At 37.4% G+C, this 23,073-nt stretch overlaps 1 protein-coding gene across 1 annotated transcript in view; it reads right to left on the bottom strand.

Annotated features, from left to right (window-relative positions):
* RGS22 (regulator of G protein signaling 22) overlaps window positions 1–23,073 on the bottom strand; it is a 138,392-nt gene that overhangs the window by 85,904 nt on the left and 29,415 nt on the right. The window contains exons 4-8 of the mRNA XM_037730113.1: window positions 18,638–18,723; window positions 17,532–17,700; window positions 13,744–13,873; window positions 11,032–11,656; window positions 9,095–9,256 (exon numbers count right to left, since the gene is read on the bottom strand). Coding sequence (XP_037586041.1) covers window positions 9,095–9,256; window positions 11,032–11,656; window positions 13,744–13,873; window positions 17,532–17,700; window positions 18,638–18,723 — 1,172 coding nt within the window. The remainder of the gene's footprint in view (window positions 1–9,094; window positions 9,257–11,031; window positions 11,657–13,743; window positions 13,874–17,531; window positions 17,701–18,637; window positions 18,724–23,073) is intronic.

The raw sequence follows: 23,073 nt of genomic DNA on the forward strand, positions 1-23,073 counted from the left end.
AAACCTATCTATCCATAAAGGAATTTTCAAAACAGCTTACAGTTTCTAGTAAAATAAATATAAAATGTACTTGTGATCATTTTAAAGCACTTTGGCATTTATCTATAATAAAAACTGGTAGAATAAAATTAACATTTAAAACATAATTTTTATAATGCTTAAGTATGCTACTAAAGTAGGTTATAATGCATATTATTTATTGTCAAGCCTTAAATTTGAAGGTAAGAATTAATTTTACAACAATTTATATAAATAAAAGACCAACATTACTGCCAGAAACATAGGGAAAAGAATGTCTGGCACAGTATCAAGGCCACACTTAATTGGATGGATATCATGGTATTCAGTATGTGGGCTAACTTTTTATTGGAAATAGGGTTAACACCAGCTGTAAGAGCCTGCTGCTAATTGCTTCTTGGACCAGGTCTTCCCCTTGATGCCACAGCCCAAAGACTAATTTTTATTCCATATTTCAAGGCCTGGCAGAAAATTACATCCCCTAAAATAGGAAGAATGACTAAGCATGATGGCTTATACCTGTAATCCCAGCATTTTGGGAAGCCACAGTGAGAAGATTGCTTGAGGCCAGGAGTTCATGACCATCCTGGGTAATATAGTAAGACCCTGTCTCTACAGAAATTTTTTTTTAAATTAGCTGAGCATGGTGGCATGTTCCTATAAGTCCTACCTACGTGGGAAGCTGAGGTGAGAGAATCACTTGAACTCTGGAGTTCCAGGCTGCAATGAGCCATGACCGTGCCACTGCACTCCAGTCTGACTGACAGAGTGAAACCTTATCTCTAAAAAAAAATTAAAAATTTTTTAAAAATAAAGTAAAATAGGAAGAAGATGGATATCTCTCCTGATATGAACACAGATTGAAAGTGAAAGAGAATCCGAAGTCCATAATTAGTTTAGGATCAGAAAGCATTCTGTATTGATCTCTGTGGTCATTCTATACCATATTTCAGAACCTTTACTTGCAGACTTGGAAATATTCAAAATTACTTATTTGCATGTCAACCAATATGTGGGCAGATCTATAGACTTTCATCAAATAAATCATACATAGGATGGGTGACAGAACTCCTCATGGCCCATGGTGATGGTGGCTATGGGGTAAGTCTCCTCCACCTCTGGAAAGGGGAGGGAACAGTGGGAAGCACTGTGAGTTATGGTTTGAGTGTCAGCTCAGCCACAGTACAACAGAATACCAGGTAGACATAAGGTTTTTTATTCTAGTCCCTGACTCCTGGATGGCACCTCTGGACTGACCCAGGGCCTGCAGGAACTCACTACCCTGAAGGGAAGGACACAAGCTTGGATGGCTTTTCCACCTGCTGATTGTAGAGCCCACGCCTTGAGCAAACATACTCCATAGCCAGGGAGTGTTTACAACAGGGCTTGGGCAAGACCCAGTGCTGTGCTGGCTTCAGGTCTGACCCAGCACAGTCATAGTGGTGGTGGCCGCAGAGGTGCTGTGTTAATCCATTCCCAGCTTTAGGTGGCTCAGAACAGAGACAGAGAGACTCTGGGAGAAAGTAAGAGTAAAGAATGGGAGTCTCCACTTGGGATCTAGAGGTTTCTCCTGGATATTGTCTAAGATCATCCAGGAGGTACCCTATGAGTCTGCAAGAACAACAGCATTACTCACCTTAGGGGACCCCCTAAAGCAGATACAGCTTATCACAATACCCAAATCTTTTCAAATATCTGGAAACCTTCCCAAGAAGGATGAGTACAAACCAGCCCAGATAGTGAAGACTACAATATATACCTGATATGGTCTGGTGCTGTGTCCCCACCCAAATCTCACCTTGAATTATAATAATTCCTACATGTCATGGGAGGGACCCAGTGGGAGATAATTGAATCATGGGGGCACATGTTTCCCATGCTATTCTCCTGTTAGTGAATAAGTCTCACAAGATCTGATGGTTTTATAAATGAGAGTTCTCCTGCACAAACTCTTTTGCCTGCTGCCATGTAAAATATCCCTTTGCTCTTCCTTTGTCTTCTGCCATGATTGTGAAGCCTCCCCAGCCATGTCAAACTGTGAGTCTATTAAACAAACCGCTTTCCTTTACATATTACCCAGTCTTGGGTACGTCTTTATTAGCAGCATGAGATGAACTAATACAGTAAATTGGTACCAGTAGAGTGGGGTGCTACTGTATAGATACCTCAAAATGGAGAAGCAACTTTGGAACTGGGTAACAGGCAGAGGTTGGAACAGTTTGGAAGGCTCAGAAGAAGATAGGAAGATGTGGCAAAGCTTGGAACTTCCTAGAAACTTGTTGAATGACTTTGACCAAAATGGTGATAGTGATATGGACCCAGTTTGAGGTGGTCTCAGATGGAGATGAGGAATTTGTTGGGAATTGGAGCAAAGGTGACTCTTGTTATGTTTTAGCAAAGAGACTGGTGGCATTTTTCCCCTGCCCTAGAGATCTGTAGAACTTTGAATTTGAGAGAGATGATTTAGGGTATTGGGGGAAAAATTTTTAAGCAGCAAAGCATTTAAGAGGAAGCAGAGCATAAAAGTTTGAAAAATTTTCAGCCTATATTTTGGAAAAGTTTGGAAAATATGCTGCAGTAGAAAAGAAAATCCATTTTCTGGGGAGAAATAAGTAACGGTGAGCCAAATCTTAATCACCAAGACAATGGAGAAAATGTCTCCAAGGCACGTCAGAGACCTTGGGCACGTCTTTATTAGCAGCATGAGATGAACTAATACAGTAAACTGGTACCAGTAGAGTGGGGTGCTACTGTATAGATACCTCAAAATGGAGAAGCAACTTTGGAACTGGGTAACAGGCAGAGGTTGGAACAGTTTGGAAGGCTCAGAAGGATAGGAAGATGTGGCAAAGCTTCATGTGGCAAGGCAGCTCCTCCCATCACAGACCTAGAGGCCTAGGGAAAAAAAATGTTTCTGTGGGCTAGGGCCCAAGGTCCCCCTGCTGTGTGCAGCTTAGTGACTTGGTGCCCTATGCTCCTGCTGCTCTAGCCATGGCTAAAAGGGGCCAAGGCACAGCTTGGGCCATGGCTTCAGAGGGTGCAAGCCCTAAGCCCTGGCAGCTTCCACATGGTGTTGAGCCTGCAGGTCCACAGAAGTCAAGAATTGAGGTTTGAGAAACTCTGCCGAGATTTCAGAGGATGTATGAAAGCACTTAGATGTTCAGACAGAAGTTTGCTGCAGGGACAGGGCCCTCTTGGAGAACCTTTATTAGGGCGGTACAGAAGGAAAATGTGGTGTTGGAGCCCCCACAGAGTCCCTACTGGGGCGCTGCCTAGTAGGGCTGGGAGAAGAGGGTCACCATCTTCCAGGCCCTAGAATGGTAGATCCACCAACATCTTGTACCATGTACCTGGAAAAGACACATACACTCAATGCAGGCCCATGAAAGCAGCCAGGAGGGAGGCTATACCCTGCAAAGCCACAGGGTCAGAGCTGCCCAAGACCATGGGAACCCACCCCTCACATCAGCATGACCTCGATGTAGGACATAGAATCAAAGGAGATCATGTCAGAGCTTTAATATTTGGCTGTCCTGCTGGATTTTGGACTTGCATGGGGCCTGTAGCCCTTTTGTTTTGGCCAATGTCTCCCATTCAGAATAAGTGTATTTATCCCATGCCTGTGCCCCCATTGCATCTAGGAAGTAACTGACTTGCATTTTATTTTATAGGCTCATAGGCAGAAGGGACTTGCCTTTTCTCAAATGAGACTTTGGACAGTGAACTTTGGAGTTAATGCTGAAATGAGTTAAAACTTTGGGGGACTGTTGAGAAGGCATGATTGTGTTTTGAAATGTGAAAGGAACATTAGATTTGGAAGGGGCCAGAGGCAGAATGATATGATTTGGATTTGTGTCCCCACCCAAATCTTACCTTGAATTGTAATAATTCCCATGTGTCATGGGAGGGACTCAGTGGGAGGTAATTGAATCATTGGGGTGGGTCTTTCCCATGCTGATATTGTGGTAGGGAAAAGTCTATTGAGATCTGATTTTTATAAATGGGAGTTCCCCTGCATAAGCTCTCTTGCCTGCTGCCATGTAAGACATCCCTTTGCCTTTGTCTTCTGCCATGATTGTGAGGCCTTCCCAGTTATGTGGAACTGTGAGTCCAATAAACCTCTTTTCTTTATGTATTAACCAGTCTCAGGTATGTCTTTATTAGCAGCATGAGAATGGACTAACTCTTCAATGCCCAGTCACTGAAGAATATCTACTGGCTCAACATCACCCAGGAAAAAGCAAACTCACCAAATGAATAGAATAAGGCAACAGGGACCAATCCTGGAGAAACAGAGATATGTGACCTTTCAGACAGAGAATTCAAAATAGCTGTGTTAAGAAAACTCAAAGAAATTCAAGATAATGCAGAGAAGAAATTCAGGATTCTATCACATAAATGTAACAAAGAGATTAAAATTGTTAAACAGGATCAAGCAGCAATTCTGTAGCTGAAAAATGCAACTGGCATACTGAAGACTGCATCAGAGTCTTAATAGCATAATTGATCAAGAAGAAGAAAGAATTAGTGAGCTTGAAGACAGGCTATTTGAAAATACACAGTATTTTATTTTTAGGGGACTAAAATAAAAACAAAACGCAATAAAGCATGCCTATGTGATCTAGAAAACATCCTCAAAAGGGGAAATCTAAGAGTTATTGACCTTAAAGAGGAGGTAGAAAAGAGATAGGGGTAGAAAGTTTATTTAAAGGGATAATAACAGATAACTTCCCAAACCTAGAGAAAGATATTAATATCAAATATAAGAAAGTTATGGAACACCAAGCAGATTTAACCCAAAGAAGACTACCTCATCGCATTTAATAATCAAACTCCCAAAGGTCAAAGATAAACAAAGGAACCCAAAAGCAGCAAGAAAAATAAACAGTATACACTGGAGCTCCAATATATCCAGCAGCAGACTTTTCAGCAGAAACATTATAGGCCAGGAGAGAGTGGCATGGCTTATTAAAAGTAATGGCAAAAACTGCAATAACTTTTGTACTAACCTAATATTTCAAGTGCTGAAGGAAAAAAACTTTTACCCTAGTATAATATATCCAACAAAAATATCCTTCAAATATGAAGGAGAAATAAAAACTTTCCCAGACAAAGAAAAGCTGAGAGATTTCATCAACACAAGACATGTCCTACAAGAAATGCTAAAGGGAGTACTTCAATCAGAAAGAAAAGAACAATAAAGAGCAATAATTAATCACCTGAAGGTACAAAACACACAGGTAATAGTAAGTAAACAGAAAAACACAGAATATTATAACACTGTAACGGTGATGTGTAAACTACTTTTATCCTAAGTAGAAAGACTAAACAATGAACCAATCAAAGTTAATAACTACAACAACTTTTCAGGACATAGACAGTACAATAAGATATAAACAGAAACAGCAAAACATTTAAAAGTAGGGGAACAAAGTTAAATTATAGAATTTTTATTCGTTTTCTTTTGGCTTGTATGTTTACGCAGTGTTACGTTCTTATCAGGTTAAAATAATAGGTTATACGATAGTTTTTGTCAGCCTCATGGTAACCTCAAACAAAAAACATACAATGGATATACAAAAAATAAAAAGCAAGAAACTAAGTCATATCAACAGAGAAAATCACATTCACTAAAGGGAGACGGAAGGAAGGAACAAAGGAACGAAGGGAGGAAGGGAGGAAGGGAGGAAGGGAGGAAGGGAGGAAGGGAGGAAGGAAGGAAGGAAGGAAGGAAGGAAGGAAGGAAGGAAGGAAGGGACCACCACAAAACAACCAGACAACAACAACAAAATGGCTGAAGTCCTTGCTTATCAATAATAACATTGAATGTAGATGGGCTAAACTCTCCAATCAAAAGATAAAGTGGCTGAATGGATAAAAAACAGACCCATTGATATGGTGCCTACAAGAAATACACTTCACCTATAAAGATACATACAAACTAAAAATAAAGGGATGGACAAATATGTTCCATGTCAATGGAAACAAACAAAAAAGCAGGAGTAGCTACACTTATATCAGACAAAACAGATCTCAAGACAAAAACTCTAAGAATAAACAAAGAAAGTCACTATATAATGATAAGGAGGTCAATTCAGGAAGAGGAGATAACAATTTTAAATATATATGTACCCAACACTGGAGCACTCTGATATATAAAGGAAATATCATTAGAGCTTAAGAGAGATATAGGTCCCAATGCAATAATAGCTAGAGACTTCAACTCCCCACTTTCAGCATTGGACAGATGTTCCAGAGAGAAAAACAACAAATAAATTGTATCAAACCCAATGTCTTCATTGTGATATTGTACTATAGTTATGAAAGATGTTATCATTGGGGGAATATATGTGAAAGATACACAGCATCTCTTTGTATTATTTCTTTTCTATTTTTCTCTATTTAAAAATAGTTTTAATAAAATAGAGATTGGGTCTTGCTCTGTTGCCTGGGCTGGTCTCAAATTTCTGGCCTCAAGTGATCCTCCTGGTTCAGCCTTCCAAAGTGCTGAGATTATAGGCACGAGCCATCATGCTCAGACTTCTTTGAATATAAGTCTACAGTTATCTTAAAAAGCCTAGTGCAGATAAGTGACACAATCAGATCCATCCCTGTCACACAGAACAATTCACTGATCTTCAAATGGCATATATTTTTTTCCACTATTCCTATTCTCCCTCCCTTCCTTCAAGTCCCTCAAGTTCCCAGGTAAAATATGACCTCCTCTCAATATCCTGTGTATTTACCACACTTTAAAAAATTATACTAATATCACATGTACATTCTTCCCATCATACTATGACCACTAGGATTTTATCATGTTTCACCTTAGCACAGCACTTAGCCTACAGTAAATGCTCAAAAAAGTTTATTAAGATGATTAATCTGCAACTCTAGCTATATGTACAACACACACACACACACACACACACACACACACACACCAATTTTATGAACTACCAATCATAAAAATGTCAGGTATAGAAGAATGTGCTCCAAGCTGATAGCCAAATCAGGAACATACCCTATTCCCAAGTGCCACAAAAAGAATACCTAGGAATATAGCTAGCAATATAGCTAGGAATATCTGGGAATGTAGCTAACTAGGGAGATGAAAGATTTCTACAAGGAGAACTATAAAACACTGCCCAAAGAAATCAGAGATGACACAAACAAATGAAAATATTCCATACTCATGGATAAGAAGAATCAAATGTAAAATGGCTATACTGCACAAGGCAATTTATAGATTCAATGCTATTCCTATTAAACTACCATTGAGGTTCTTTATAGAACTAAAAAAACTATTTTAAAATTCAAATGGAACCAAAAAGAGCCTGAATAACCAAGGCAATCCTAAGCAAAAAGAGCATCCTAAGCTCAAGGCATCACACTACCTGACTTCAAACTATACTAAAGGTCTATGGTAACCACAACAGCATGGTACTCCACAAGAACAGACACATAGACCAATGGAACAATAGAGAACACAGAAATAAGACCACACACCTACAACTATCTGATCTTTGAAAAACCTGATATAAACAAGCAATGAGGAAAGAATTCCCTATTCAATAAATAGAACTAGGATAATTGGCTAGCCATATGCAGAAGACTGAAACTGGACGCCTTCCTTAAACCATATACAAAAATTAACTATAGATGGATTAAATACTTAAATGTAAAACTCAATACTATAAAAACCCTGGAAGACAACCTAGGCAATACCATTCAGGACATAGGCATGGGCAAAGATTTCATGACAAAGATGCCAAAAGCAATTGCAACAAAAGCAAAAATTGACAAATGGGATCTCTCTAAACTAAAAAGCTTCTGCACAGCAAAGGAAACTATCAACAGAGTAAACAACCTATGGAATGGGAGAAAATGTCTGCAAACTATGCATCAAACAAAGATCTAATATCCAGCTTCTATAAGGAATTTAAACAAATTTACATTAAAAAAATTAAAAAGTAGGTAAAGGACATGAACAGACACTTTCAAAAGAAGATATATATGCCAACAATCTTATGAAAAAAAGTTCAACATCACTGATCATTAGAGAAATGCGAATCAAAACCACAATGAAGTACTATCTCACACCAGTCAGAATGGCTATTAGTAAAAAGTCAAATAACAGATGCTGGTAAGGTGGTGGAGAAAAAGGAAGGCTTATATACTGTTGGTGGGAGTGTAAATTAGTTCAACCACTGTGGAAGACAGTGTGGCAATTCCTCAAAGACCTAAAGACAGAAATACCATCTGATATAGCAATCCTATTACTGGTATATACTCAAACGAATATAAATCATGGTATTATAAAGACACATGCACGTGTATGTTCATTGCAGCACTATTCACAACAGCAAAGATATGGAATCAACCTAGATGCCCATCAATGATAGACTGGATAAAGAAAATGTGATACATGTATACCATGGAATACTATGTGGCCATAAAAAAGAATAACTTCATGTCCTTTGCAGGGACATGAACGAAGCTGGAGGCCATCATCCTCAGCAAACTAATATAAGAACAGAAAAACAAATACATCATGTTCTCACTTATAAGTGGGAGCTAAATGATGCAAACACATGGATACATAGAGGGAAACAACACACACTGGGCCCTATTAAAGGGTGGAGGATAGGAAGGAGGGAGAGGATCAGAAAAAATAACTAAAGGGTGTGAGGCTTAATACCTGGATGATGAAATAATCCATACAACAAACCCCTATAATACAAGTTTACCTATGTAACAAACCTGTGCATTTACCCTTGTATTTAAAATAAAAGTTAAAAGTAAATAAATTAACATGTAAATTCTGCTGGAAAAAAAAGAAGAATATGCTCACCAAAGTTAAAAGGCAACTTAAATACTGTCTCGCCTTATTATGGATTTAAAGTCACCCAAACATCCAAATTATCTAAAGGATAAGTACCTTTAAAAAGGCCAAAAATATAATAGTCTTGTCATTTTAGGTTTCCATAAGTTATATATCCATAAGACAAAAAAAGTATAACTCATAACTAGCTTAAGAAAAGTGAAAGTAAATAACTGATTCATGTTTTCTTACCAATACAGAAGTAAAGGTTTTAAAACTTCAGACTGAATATTTCTTAAATGCTCTTCATTCCACTGAGATCCATCTAACAGTTTAAATTTTGATAAGATTTCTGTAGAAAGGTAATAATCTCCATTGCTCACTAGATAGCATTTTTTCATCTTCTCAAGATGTCTGAAAGAAAACACATTTCCACATATATACACACACATGGATAGAATTCAATTACCAAAATATTTTCACATCTAAAACATTTCAGACAAGTAATGAACGATCTCAAAACCAACAGTGAGTGTCAGAGGTACCAAACATTTTTGTAGAGGTAAAGATATTTTTCACAGTTATGTAAATAGGAAGGGTATCTGTGACAAGCTGAATAAATGGCCTTGTAAAGATGTCTACATTCTAATTTCTAGAACTTGTGTCTAAGTTACCTTTCATGTCAAAGGGAGCTCTGCAGATGTGCTTAAGTTAAAGACTTTAAAGAGATCTTCTGTATTATCTAGATGTAATCACAAGGATCCTCCTAAGAGAGAGGCAGGAAGGTCAGCATCATAGAGAAAAGATGTGAGGATAGAGCAGAAGTCAGAGAGAAGATGCTGTGCTGCTGGCTTTGAAGATGGAGAAAGAGCTCATGAACCAAGGCCTTGATTAGATGGAAAAAATAGGGAAATCGATTACCCCTAGAACCTTCTGACTTCCAGAACTGTACGAGAATAAATAAAACTCTGTTGCTATTGGCTGGGCACGGTAGCTCACTCCTGTAATCCCAGCACTTTGGGAGGCTGAGGCGGGCGGATCACGAGGTCAAGAGATCGAGACCATCCAGGCCAACATGGTGAAACCCCGTCTCTACTAAAAAACAACAAAAATTAGCTGGGCGTGGTGGCATGCGCCTGTAGTCCCAGCTACTCGGGAGGTTGAGGCAGGAGAATTGCTTGAACCTGGGAGGCAGTGGTTGCAGTGAGCTGAGATCGCGCCACTGCACTCCAGCCTGACGCCTGGCGACAGATCGAGACTCTGTCTCAAAAAAACAAACAACAACAACAACAAAAATCTCTGTTGCTTTAAGCCACTAAGTTTGTGGCAATTTGTTACAGCAACATTGGGAACTACAGTGTTGATCCTGAAAAACGTATGCAGTTACTTGCATACAACCGCCTGATATGTCTTCAAAAGTGGTAATGATCAATCAGGTCATGCTTCATAATCAACCATTTAGTGACCTCTGCTCTTATAACTATTTACGACAATGAGGTTTGTGATCTGAATGTCATTAAAATGAGTGAAATAACCCAGTGTCTAATATACTCAGTCAAATCCTTAAAGGAAATTGCAATCTACTATAGTTGATCTGCTTCAGAGCAGATTAGGAGAATAAAGACAAGTTAAAGACTTTCCTAAAACAGGGTTCTCTTAAGGTTCTTCAACTTACAGTAATCTAAAACATATAGAGCTGACCAAACAAAGACCTGAGCCTCATCAGACCTCCAAGAAGTTCTCTAGTGGAGAGACTCATCCAGATACCCAGCTACATGGCATCCAACCAAACATTATGGAATTTGGAATTTGTTAACCAGGCTGCTAGGAAGAGCAGGTGTCTATTTGCTACTGTGGCTATAACTAATAAATTACTTTATTCTATAAAAATTATACATCACTTTAATGTTATAAAAGTGAAAATAGAATAATTTGAAAGTAGTTCTAGAATGTATTGGCAGAAACATTATGCAACCCCAAATAATTATCACATAGCATTTGAAAACTATGAAATCAGAAAAGTAGTATAATCAATATTTATTATTATAAGTTTTATTATCATTAATTCCTCCAAGAGTAAAAAATTATATTTTTTCAATTTGCTTCAGGCTTTCTCCCTGTACTAAACAACCCAAATTAACATTCATGATTTGTTTTTAAAACTATTGAAAAATAAAAAATAGAATTACCTTTGATGTCTTCCAGGGTCCTTAAGAACCTTTAACCTCTCAATATCCATCCATAGCCACCAATATCTCTCTCCCAATGTACCTTTTATAAATTTCTTAAATCTTTCAAACTCCTTTCTGTTGCCGATGTCATAAGTTCTATGAGAAACACACCAGTCAGCCCTGCTCTCTGGTCCAGTGCTCTCACTCTTTGAACTTAAACTTGCTTCTTCTTCTATCTCTTCTGACCTCTCCTTTGTAGTTTGAACTAATTCACTTAAAAAATTCTTGCCAGCAATAGGCTCAAAACCGTCACCAAATGACACTTTTGTTATATTGTTGAAGTTTATATAGTCTTGAGTTTCTCCAACTGACTTTCCAACAATTTGCTGAATTGCTCTTCTCAAAATAAAGTATATATAGGAATTTAAAAAATCTTTACATGTTGAGAAATGCATTGTCAGGCTTTCATCAACCTCCTGTTTCTTTTCAAGGTATATTCTCAAAAGAGCTTGAGAAGGAGTGTCTTGTAGAGATACAGACACTTCTTCGTCGTCGTCTTCTTCAAATTCAGAAATTAATTTGGTAGTTTTAGATGGGTCGTTTTTTGTCCTAGGGTGAACTCCATCATCAAAGATAAAATTCTCTGTATTAAGTCATAAAAAGCTATTAGTTTAGATATAAATACAAATCTTTCTTCTTATTAAATAGAAGCTACAGAGCTAGGACAGCAAATGGGTTTATCACAGGTAGTGACTGCATGGACCAGCATCTTAAGGATTCTGGGCTGGTTGCGGTGGCTCACGCCTGTAATCCCAGCACTTTAGGAGGCTGAGGTGGGTGGATCACTCGAGGTCAGGAGTTCCAGACCAGCCTGGCCAACATGGTGAAATCCCGTCTCTACTAAAAATACAAAATTTAGCCAGGCGTGGTGGCGTAGTAATCCCAGCTACTTGGTAGGCTAAGGCATGAGAATCGCTTGAACCCAGGAGGTGGAGGGTGCAGTGAGCGGGAGCATGCCACTGCACTCCAGCCTGGGTGATAGAGAGAGACTCTGTCTCAAAAAATAGAAAAAAGAAAAGAAGAATTCTGATGCTACATTTGGAACCAGTAGGAAAAAAAACTACCAATGGGAATTAATAACCTTGTCTTCCCTGGATTTACAAGGAAGGAATAGTGGCAGATGGACGATATATTTGACATCCCTAACAACAGAAGATATGAAAAAATACATTATATACTTTTAAAATGTAATATTCCAGACTGATATATAATGTCAATATATAAGGGCCAAATCTATTAAGGAATTAGAATATGTATACTAAATGATTATATGTGCTTTGATATTTCATGTTGTATGATAAAAGAAAACTACTGTAGATGATGAGACCATATATGAATAGACCAGAACTGGAGACAATAATAGCAATTTTAAAAATTCATCATTTCATTAAAAGATTCAATTACTATCATACTTACAGTCTATCATTCAAGTTACAAAATGGCACAAAGTATTTATGAAGGTTTACAAAGGGATTATTTGTATGCTTTTTCTAAAGATATGGTATTCAGCTCCTATTTTCCCTTTCAAAAATCAGTGACATGTCTGACATTAGCGCTTTATTTCACATGGTAAATTTACCCTTTGAATTGCCACAGATCAGCTAGCAGTTGTCATCCATGCCCCATTCTCAATGACCATTTTCTCAATTACCAGAGTTCAAATCTCAACGAACTGGACATTTCATTACAATTTTTGTTGCAAGTATATTCCCCAATATTGAGAGATTAGACTTTGTAAATCTGTGAGAGGATGCTGAGTATACACTCAATTCCATGGAACCGAAGGAAGGATGTTGCAGAGAACAAGGCAGGCATTCCAGCTCACCACCTCCTGCCATCCTTCTCTGCCTGTATACTATTTTTATCTACAATTATCTACTTCAATATTTTGGGAAAACAACAAGAAGCCTATGAATCCAGCTATTTTCAATTAGGGAGATTATTTTCTTCTTTACCTAGACTTAGGTTCAATTCTAGGGAATTCGGATTTACCTTCCCAGAGGTTGCCTATACTTCTCAAAGAGATTAGTTAAGAACTGTAAGTGAATTCTTGAGTTCTCCTCCTGAGTCATCACACCTAGGTTTTTTTCTATAACAATATCACAGTTAATGACTCCCATTTCTGGAAGATTCCTTCTATTTTATGAAAAGTCTGTATATCCACAAAGCTCCCCACAGTAGAAATTTATCTGCTTTTTAAGGTGAAAAATAGTCTGAACTTAAAAACAGAAGGAAAACTCAATTTCCATCAATAGCTATTTTTTTTAGGATGAGAAAAATGTTGTACCCACTTTATTGCAAAGACTTAATAAGAATTTGTAAACTATGATAAGAAATAATGACATTTATTGCATATAGGTACCAGGCACCAGGCCAGGCATTTTCCATACATATAGTATATATAATTATTCTAATTTTACAGATGAGAAAAGGCCAGGCTCCCAGAAGTGGAAAAACTCATCAAACATCACACAGCTAATACATATCAGAATTGCATTCCAAACCCATCTCCTTTTCACTATACAAAGTTGTCTCTCAAAAAGCAGTAGGAAGTGGAGTGGGGCAAAGGGTATGTGGATAATTCCACTAAGTACTGTACTATAAAATTAGAACAAACAAACAAAAACTTAAAGAGACGTTCTGAAGTCATTCTTGTCCTTTTCTGCTTACCAGAAACAGATGAAATAGCTGGTGACTCAAGTTTGTTGTAGGGTACACAACAGGGTAATGAAAAGGTTGATACTGTTTGCTGACTTTGTTTTGCTAATGCAAACCAATTTTTTGTTTGAGTATAGGAAGCCTAGGAAGACAGGAGCTTATTAGTTTAACATATGATTAGCAGTATTATTCTGATCACAAACCTGGAGAAATCATTATGATAATATTCAGCTTGCACAGTATAATATAAAGTGAAAATTACCTCATGAAGGAAAATAAAATTGCACTAAAAATTCATTAGCTAAGAGGATACTGAAGGAAATCTCAATCCAGATTTTTTTCATCTTTGATAACCAAAGGAAAATATGTGTCCAATACCTATAAATTATCCAACTCTCACTCTCAGGCTATTGTGGACCAAAGGCATGAAACCCTACTTCCTGGATTCGCTACAAATTCATGCCATCTGACTTCAACTTGGCAGTCACCAGGCCCATCTATCTTTTTGCTAGTTGCTCCCCTTTACAACCTTCTCGATTACTTCAGATTCCCCATTCTGTCTCACCTGGCTCAGTGTTTTTAACAACTGCTCCTCCAATATGACAGAGACACTATTCTTAGTGCCACTGGACCCTCTCTGATCTTAGCTGCCGCTTTGCATTAGATTCAGTTTTCACAAGTTTGCTTTGATTGAATACTTCTTGCAGAATGATACCTGACTCCATCTGCCCCTGGATGCAGCATTCCATTTTTCCTTTCCTTTGTGTACCCCTGAACTAGCCAATTCAATCTGAAGCTGATCCTTAGCTTCTAGAACCCCAGCTCTAAGAAGCTCCTATCCTAGCCTTCTCGGGAAAATTCCTCTGTCTGCCTCTCTCTGTAATGTCCTCTTTTATTTTTACTTTAAAATCCAAGTTGTTCAACAAGAGCAGAGGAGGGAGTATCCAGCATTCCTCTCATGTCTCATTTATCAAACTGAGTTAGCTGGTTGGCCAGACACTCCCTGTCTATTATGTAGAATTAACATGGCAAGTCAGGCCACGTAAGGAGACCAAAACAAGAGAGAGAAATGAGAGATAGCATCTATGTGGTCACCATCCCTCTTACAGGTAAGGTTTCCTGGGTGCATAAAAGCTGTCAAAGACTCATTCACTTTTGTTCCCCTTTTCCTTTAAAATCAAGTTATTTATTATTAATTACATGTCCATCTAACATATAATTATCAAGTGACTACTTTATTCTAAGCAATAGCCTAAGCAATGACAGGAAGCCAAAATAATTAAGAAACATTCAAGGAATGGAGAGAGATCAACATACAAATGTCCTTGCTATTTTGACTGCAAAAAAGAACGAGGGAGTAGAACACAGGGGAGAAAAAAGTCACCAGTCAGGCTTTAACATAATTATTCCACTTCATATTTTTAAGAGATGAGTCAATTGTTTTTTAGATAGTATAACTTGAAGCTCAAAGAAATACTATCAATTATCATTAAGATTAACCCCTATGTATAGTCATGACTTAAATAATTTAAGGGTCCAAGAACTTTGAATCTGCAAAATTCAAAGGCTATTGAAAAATGGTAATATATAGTTAAACTGGCTGTGTGCAGTGCCTCACACCTGTAATCCTAGCACTTTGGAAGGCTGAGGTAGGAGGATTGTTTGCATCCAGGATTTCAAGACTAGTCTGGGCAACACAGACCCCATCTCTACAAATAATTTAAAAAATTTAGCCAGGCATGGTGATGCACTCTTGTACTCGCAGCTACTTGGGAGGCTGAGCAGAGACAATCGCTTGAACCGGGGGGGTTGAAGCTGCAATGAGCCATTAGTGCATCATTGCACTCCAGCCTGGGGAACACAGTAAGACCTTGTCTCAAAAAAAAAAAAAAAAAATGTGTATATATACACTGTTGAAGTATTAGTCAAGTACATACAAATGAGTTTTTTCATCTCAGAAAATAGCAAAAGTAAACTAGTTTGGATTTTAACTCCCTTAAATTTAATTAAATTCACATATAGCAAATCGGAACTTCTTCCCATGGATTCTTCCCTTTGCATGTTTATTTACCTCAACCATGAGTACATATTTTTATGACATTTCTATAGTATATAAGTTAAGAGAAAAAATATGGCCCTGCATAGTGGCTTACACCTGTAATCCCAACATTTTGGTAGGCCAAGGTGGGTGAATTGCTTAAGCTCAGCAGTTCAAGACCAGCCTGAGCAACATGTCAAAACCCTGTCTCTACAAAGATACACAAAAATTATCAGGGCATGGTAGCACATGCCTGTATTCCCAGCTACTTTCAGGGGCTAAGGCAGGAGGATCCTTTGAACCTTAGAAGGTCAAGGGTGCAGTGAGCTGGGATTGTACCACTGCACTCCAAGATGGGTGAAAAAGTGAGACCCTGTCTCAAAAAAAAAAAAAAAAAAAAAACACCCTAAAAATCAGTATAAGAAAGAAGAAAAATGTGCCTTAAATACACCACTAAGCATTATTTAATGGAAATAATGGAAATGGCATAACTGTAAACATTTTTGACAAATGTTGCTGATACAAATGCTGAACTACAAAATTTATAGGAGACACACATGAAAAAAAAAGTTCAAGTAACCTAAGTGTATCTATTCCAACACAGATGGCAAAGAGGCTTCCTCTTGTATGATAGTTTTGATGAATTGAAAGTGCCTTATTTGCAAGTAAGACTTAAGGTTTAAAAAAAAAAAAAAAAAACTGGAAGTGCCTATGCTGAATACTGTGTTGTAAAGAATCCGGAGCCAAATCCTAGCTCAGCAGAAAAATTTCCACAACTGATTAACAATGTCTGTCATAGAGGGAGTAGCAGCACAAGGGCTACATATTTGTCATTCCCACTTTTGTACAGAATTGTGTATTAGAAGTATAGTTTCAGAGATAAGATCTAATAATTAGAGCCCAAAGATCAAACAACAGTTCTCACTACACTAGGACCCTCCACAAGGACTTTTGATTCTAGGTTATATCTCCTCAAATGCTCTCATATAACCTCATAATTCTCTAACCATGGAGGACAAATTTATTTGATAATAGTTAAACAATAATAAATGCTAAGGAATAATCTAGAGAATAGGAAAGAGAAGACTCAATTTATCATCTTTTTGTACAAACGTAATAGAATCCAAATCATAAGAATTTTGCAATGAACAATGAAACCATGGATATAATTCAAGTTACTCTTGCTTCCCAGGTGACAAGCGTGTTTTTCAACCTTGCCTTTGTCTTTTCAGACATGAGAATAATATTTCTAATTACATTTCAAGTGAAAGAGAGCAGAGTAAATTAGTCAGTATAAATCTATAAGAACTATTGCTAAATCTGCTTTACATGTATTAGAAATCATTTTCTCCATTCAGGCAATACAAATGCCTTAACATGAGAAGTTTCAGCCAGGCGTGGTAGCTCACACCTATAATCCCAGCACTTTGGGAGGCAGAGGTTGGTGAACTGCTTGGACCCAAGAGTTCAAGACCAGCCGGGGCTACATGGTGAAACCCCGTCTCTACAAAAAATCCAAAAAAAAAAAAAAGGTAGCCGGGCATGGTGGTGCATGTCTGTAGCCCCAGTTACTCTGGAGGCTGAGGTGGGAGGATCACCTGAGCCCGGGAGGTAGAGGCAGTGAGCTGTGATCACACCACTGTACTTCAGCCTGGGTGACAGAGTAGTGAGATCCTGTTTTAAAAAATATATACATAAAATAAAAAATAAAATGAGAAGTTTCATTGAAGTATAAGTGATGAAAAAATACTCATACTTTTACCTCGCCAAGTGATATGTAGAACTTTTTCTTAATTATAAGATTATCTTCTTCAGTGGCAGGAGGTGGTAGACTGGGTGGTTTTTTCATGATCCAGGGAGAAAAATTTGATCCTACTGTGAAATTCATGCCGGACTTGCTCCATCTTACTTGTGAGACCAATTTAGCTAACCTGCATTTTAGAAATCATACAATTTTAAAACAAGCTTCAAATATGGCAGAATTCAAAGGGGAAAAAACCTAAAATTTTATTTTAGGTATTCAAACCAATCTCCTCTTCTCACTCTTAATTACGATTTTCTTTGTCTCTGCTAAAATTAATAGCTTAATCATAAAACTACTAATTAGTTAATTTTTCAGTTTTAATTGATTTTGACTTAAAAATGGTTGTTCAGAGGTCAAATTTTAGGTTCTTACACTTTAACAGTCAGGGAACATAAAGGAAAAATTTAGAAAAATTTGGCCCTGGACCACAGCATCCTATCTTTTTCATGTCACCCTAGTATTCATTGTTAAACACGCTGCACCTAAATACCATTACCACCAATAGATAATTTTTAAAATATGGCTAGTTGTAGAGGCTCACACATGTAATCCCGGTGCTTTGTGAGGCTAAGGCGGGAGGCCCTCTTGAAGCTAGGAGTTTGAGACTGGCCTGGGCAATATAATATAGCAAGACCCTATCTCTACAAAGAATTTTAAAAATTTGCCACACATGGTGGCGCACAGCTGTAGTCCTAGCTAATTGGGAGGCTAAGGCTGGAGGATCATTTGAACCCAGGAATTTGAGATTATGGGGAGCTATGATTGTGCCAGTGTACTCCAGCCTGGGCAACAGAGGAAGACCCTGTCTGAATAAATAAATAAATAAATAAATAACCAAAGAAGTATAACTAAAGTACATTTATTAGGTATTGTTTCTATAAAATGTTGTCAGAAAAGTTAAGTGACTTTTACCTACATTCTATCACTCTTATTCTACAGCAGGTGGGATCCAAACCTCAAATAGATTAAAATGTATACATACAATTTTACTAAGAAACCATAGAAAAATAATTTTAGGTTAAAAAATATGTATTTGAAAATACATATATTGATGGGACTAGTACCTGTATTCAAAGTAGCAATCACTTTCCAGAAATGCTGGAAGTCTTTCTTTTTTGATCCACTTAATACCTTCTTCATGACTGAGACACTATGTGAAGAAAGGGAAAAGGGAAAAGAAAGTCAATGAAAATCACTTTTAGGACGATTAACACCTAACCATGAGAGTACTAATGACCTGTAGCTGACAGCAGGAGCCCTACCCCTAGGTCTCCTATTTCCACTAGAGAGATCAATAACCCTGAGCCACAAAAGTAAGGCACTTCTTGCCTCTGCTGTGTTTAATTCTCTTAAAAATCCTGTATCGACTATATATTATCACAATTTTTATAGATTAACAAATTGAACCCAGAGAAGTTAAGTAACTTGTTGAAGGAGGAAGAATGAGGAAAAAAAAAAAGCCAATCAATCTCAATATTTTCACAGTCATAAAATGGGTTAAAAATAATCACAAACAGAAAAAGAACCACCAAGAAAACTTGGTAAGGCCACCAACGTCACTGCAGGCCCTTTGTTCTTCAAGTTAAAAAAAAACAATTAAACTATTTAACATCTCCAGGCACTCTCTTGAAGATACAAAAGTTAACAATTATAGTAGAGTGTTACAAGGGCCACAGTGTAGGCGTCTGTGGGATCCTACAGAGACACTCAACTGAGGAGTGGTTTCCTATAGAACACAACCTTCACTCTTTGACCTGAAGCAAGACTAGCTAGGTTGAGCAGGAAAGCAGAAGAGGAAAACCATAAGAGGAAAATCCATAGGCCGCAGGATGAGATTTAAGGGACAGAGAAAGGAAGGCTGGAGAAGTAGGCAGGGTCATGATTGCAAACAGCCTTTTAAATAACATTAAGGAGTACAGATTTTATCTTGATGTTGTGAGAGCAATACAGAAGTACTGAAGAGTTACTGTTGTTCATCCTAAAATATTTACTCACTATTGATTCTACTTTTTCTTGTATTCGCTTTTTCCAGAATTCTAAAGAAAACCAGTACCTTGGACATAAAACATATGTTACCAATAAAGAAAACAATCTCAGTGAGGTGAATGTGTTTGCATTTATGTGGTTTCTATGGATGATCTAAGGCAATAGTTTTGCTATGATATTATGATATTAGCAAAAGAGTTAATACATTGACCATTATTAACTCTAGTGAGGAAACTGAATGTCCACACGGTAGTGTTGCCGACATCTAATGTGCTGATGCTCATGAGGGGGATATGTGCTCATCATTGCTGATATGCACAGAAGTCTTTAGGCTGTCAGGATTGGAAGATGGAATGTAAAACATTTTCCTTCTGTTCAGCAAGAAAAAAAAAACATTCACTTGCCTTCACCAAACTCTATATTCTGCATAATGAAAGAATAGAAGAAAACCATGGAAATAGCCAGCACCTAATCAGCAGCATCTTGTTGACTGTCTCACTGCTTATCAGCAAGATCTGAAGGACATTTGATCTTGTAGTTAGAAAGACTCCGCATAGGCTACACACTGACAACTGTGCAGGACTCCTGAACTCCCTCCCATTAGTACTTCATTCAATGTATCACAGAAAGATACCAAGCTACATATAAAGATCCACATCAACCCTTAAAGAACTCTATAAGGTTGTCAAACTAGTCAGTTCATTGAAAACCAATCTGCTGAATATTCAGCTAGTGAACAGTTTAACTATAATTCATCCTCTTTTGAGTGTTTTTGTACCTATTTGACCCAAAAACAAAATGAATGAAAAAGTTTTAAAATAATAAAATCAATAATTGAAGAAAAGTCTTTAGCCAAGCTGAAAACAAAACTCTTCAAGGTTTTAAAAAGTAACTAAATATAAAGACCAAAAACATAAAAAACAATCCTGGTCAACCATAAAATAACTTAATACTTACAAGAAACACAAAAAGCATCTATCTAAGGCGATATTATTTAAACCTTAAAACAATTTTTTTAAGTTGGTTAAGAAACAGAAAGGGATGACCAGACGGTTAAGCCATTTACCTATGGCTTTAGGTAAATCGATATAGAACTATTTCCAAGTAGCCACACACAAGCTGTCTTAAATGCCTACAGAATTGGATTAATAAAAAATTATGGCTGGGCACGGTGGCTTATGCCTGTAATCCCAGCACTTTGGGAGGCCAAGGTGGGCGGATCATGAGGTCAGGAGGTGGAGACCATCCTAGCCAACATGGTGAAACTCTATCTCTACTAAAATACAAAAAATTAGCCGGGTGTGGTGGCGCGCACCTGTAGTCTCAGCTACTCGGGAGGCTGAGGCAGGGGAATCACTTGAACCCAGGGGACGGAAGTTGCAGTGAGCCAAGATCACACCACTGCACTCCAGCCTGGTGACAGAGCAAGACTCCATCCCCACCCCAAAAATATTACATTTAGATGTACAAGGCAAACAAATAAAGCATGGCTATCAGCCAATAGCTCTTATTGTTTAGTCAGATTTATTGAGGTATAAATTACATACAGTGAAATTCACCCTTTTTAATACAGTTCTACAAGTTTTGACAAATGCATATAATCATGTAACCAGGAATACAATCAACGTACAGAATAGTTGCAACACCCTCCAAATTTCCTCATGCCACTTTGTAGTCAGCAACTCCCTCCAACCCTAGGCTCTGGCAACCACTGACCTGTTCCATAGTTGTGCCTTTTCCAGAATGTCATACAAATGAAATCAATATAGTATGTACTTTTGATTCTAGTATCTTTCATTCAGCATAAAGCATTTAAGATTGATTTATGTTCTTTTATGTATAAATACTTCATTCTTTTTTGTTGCTAAGTAATATTCTACTGTATGGATATACCACAGTTTGTTTATCCATTCCCCTGTTAGGATTCTGTATAACTTCCAGCTTTTGTGATCATGAATAAAGCAACTATAGACATTTGCATGCAGGTTTTTGTGTAAGTATAACTTTTTATTTCTTTTGGGTAATAATCAGGAGTAGAATAGATAGGTAGTCACATGGCATGGATATTTGCCCCCTCCAAATCTCATATTGAAATGTGATCCCCAATGTTGGAAGTAGGGCCTGGTGGGAGATGCTTCGGTCATGCAAGTGAATCCCTCATGAATGTCTAAGTGTCATCCTGATGGTAATGAGTGAGTTCTCACTTTGTTAGTTCATACAAGACCTGGTTGTTTAAAGAGGCTGGCACTTCCCACCCTCTCCCTTGCTACCTCCCTAGCCATGTGATATACCTCTCCCTCTTTGTCTTCCACCATGATGTGGGAGCTTACTGAGGCCCTCACCAGAAGCAGATGCTAGTGCCATGCTTCTTGGACAGCCTGCAGAACTGTGAGCCAAATAAACTTCTTTTCTTCATAAATTACCGAGCCTTAGATATTCCTTTATAACCTTCTTCACCATGTGGTGATGCAGCACAAAAGTCCTCACCAGAAGCCAGGGCCATGCCCTGAACTTCTCATCCTGCAGAACCATGAGTTAAATAAATCTCTTTTCTTTATATATTGCCCAGTTTTGGGTATTCCTTTATAGCAACACAAATGGACTATAGATGGTATTGGTGTATGTTTAACTTAGAAAGATATGCCAAACTGTTCTCCAAAATGGACTTCTCACCAATCAGAATGGACATTATGGGTTGCTTCTACTTTTTGGCTATTATGAATGATGCTACTATGAACATTTGTATATAAGTTTTTATGTGAACATATATTTTCAATTGTCTTGAGTATATACCTAGAAGTGGCATTTCTGGGTCATATAACTCTTAGGCTAACCTATTAAGAACTGTCTAATAATATTTTCCAAAGTAGGTGCACCATCTTACAATTGCACCAGCAGTGTATGAGGGTTCAAATCCTCACAAACATTTGTTATTATTTGCCTTTTTTAATCATAGCCATCCTGTTGGGTGTGAAGTGATGTCTCATTGTGGTTTTGATTCCATTTCCCTTATGACTAATGATGTTGAAAATATTTTTATGTGCTTATTGTTTATCTTCTTTGGAGAAATGTCAATTCTAAATGATTTGCAGATTTTAAAATTGGGTTATTTGTCTTTTGATTTTTGAGTTTTAAGAGTTCTTTTTATAGTTTAGATACAGGTCCATATCAAATTTATGACTTGCAAATATTTTCTCTCATTCTGTGGGTTGTCTTTTTACTTTCTTGGTAGTGTCCTTTAGAACATGAAAGTTTTTCATTTTGATTTATCTTTTTTTTCTTGTGCATTGATGTCATATCTAACAAAACTAATGCATAATTCAAGGTTATGAAGATTTACACCTGTATTATCTTCTTAAATATAATTATGTTTTTTGCTTTGCTGGATTAAATTTGTTTTTTTTTTTTTTCGAGGATTTTTGATGGAATAAGCTCTTAATCATGGCTGTGCCTTAAGTCTTCTTGAAACCTTTAAAAATATAGTAATTACTGATTTTCTTTTTTTTTTTTTTTT

Source organism: Cebus imitator, unplaced genomic scaffold (assembly GCF_001604975.1).
Source record: "Cebus imitator isolate Cc_AM_T3 unplaced genomic scaffold, Cebus_imitator-1.0 Scaffold331, whole genome shotgun sequence".
NCBI classification, from domain to species: Eukaryota; Metazoa; Chordata; class Mammalia; order Primates; family Cebidae; genus Cebus; species Cebus imitator.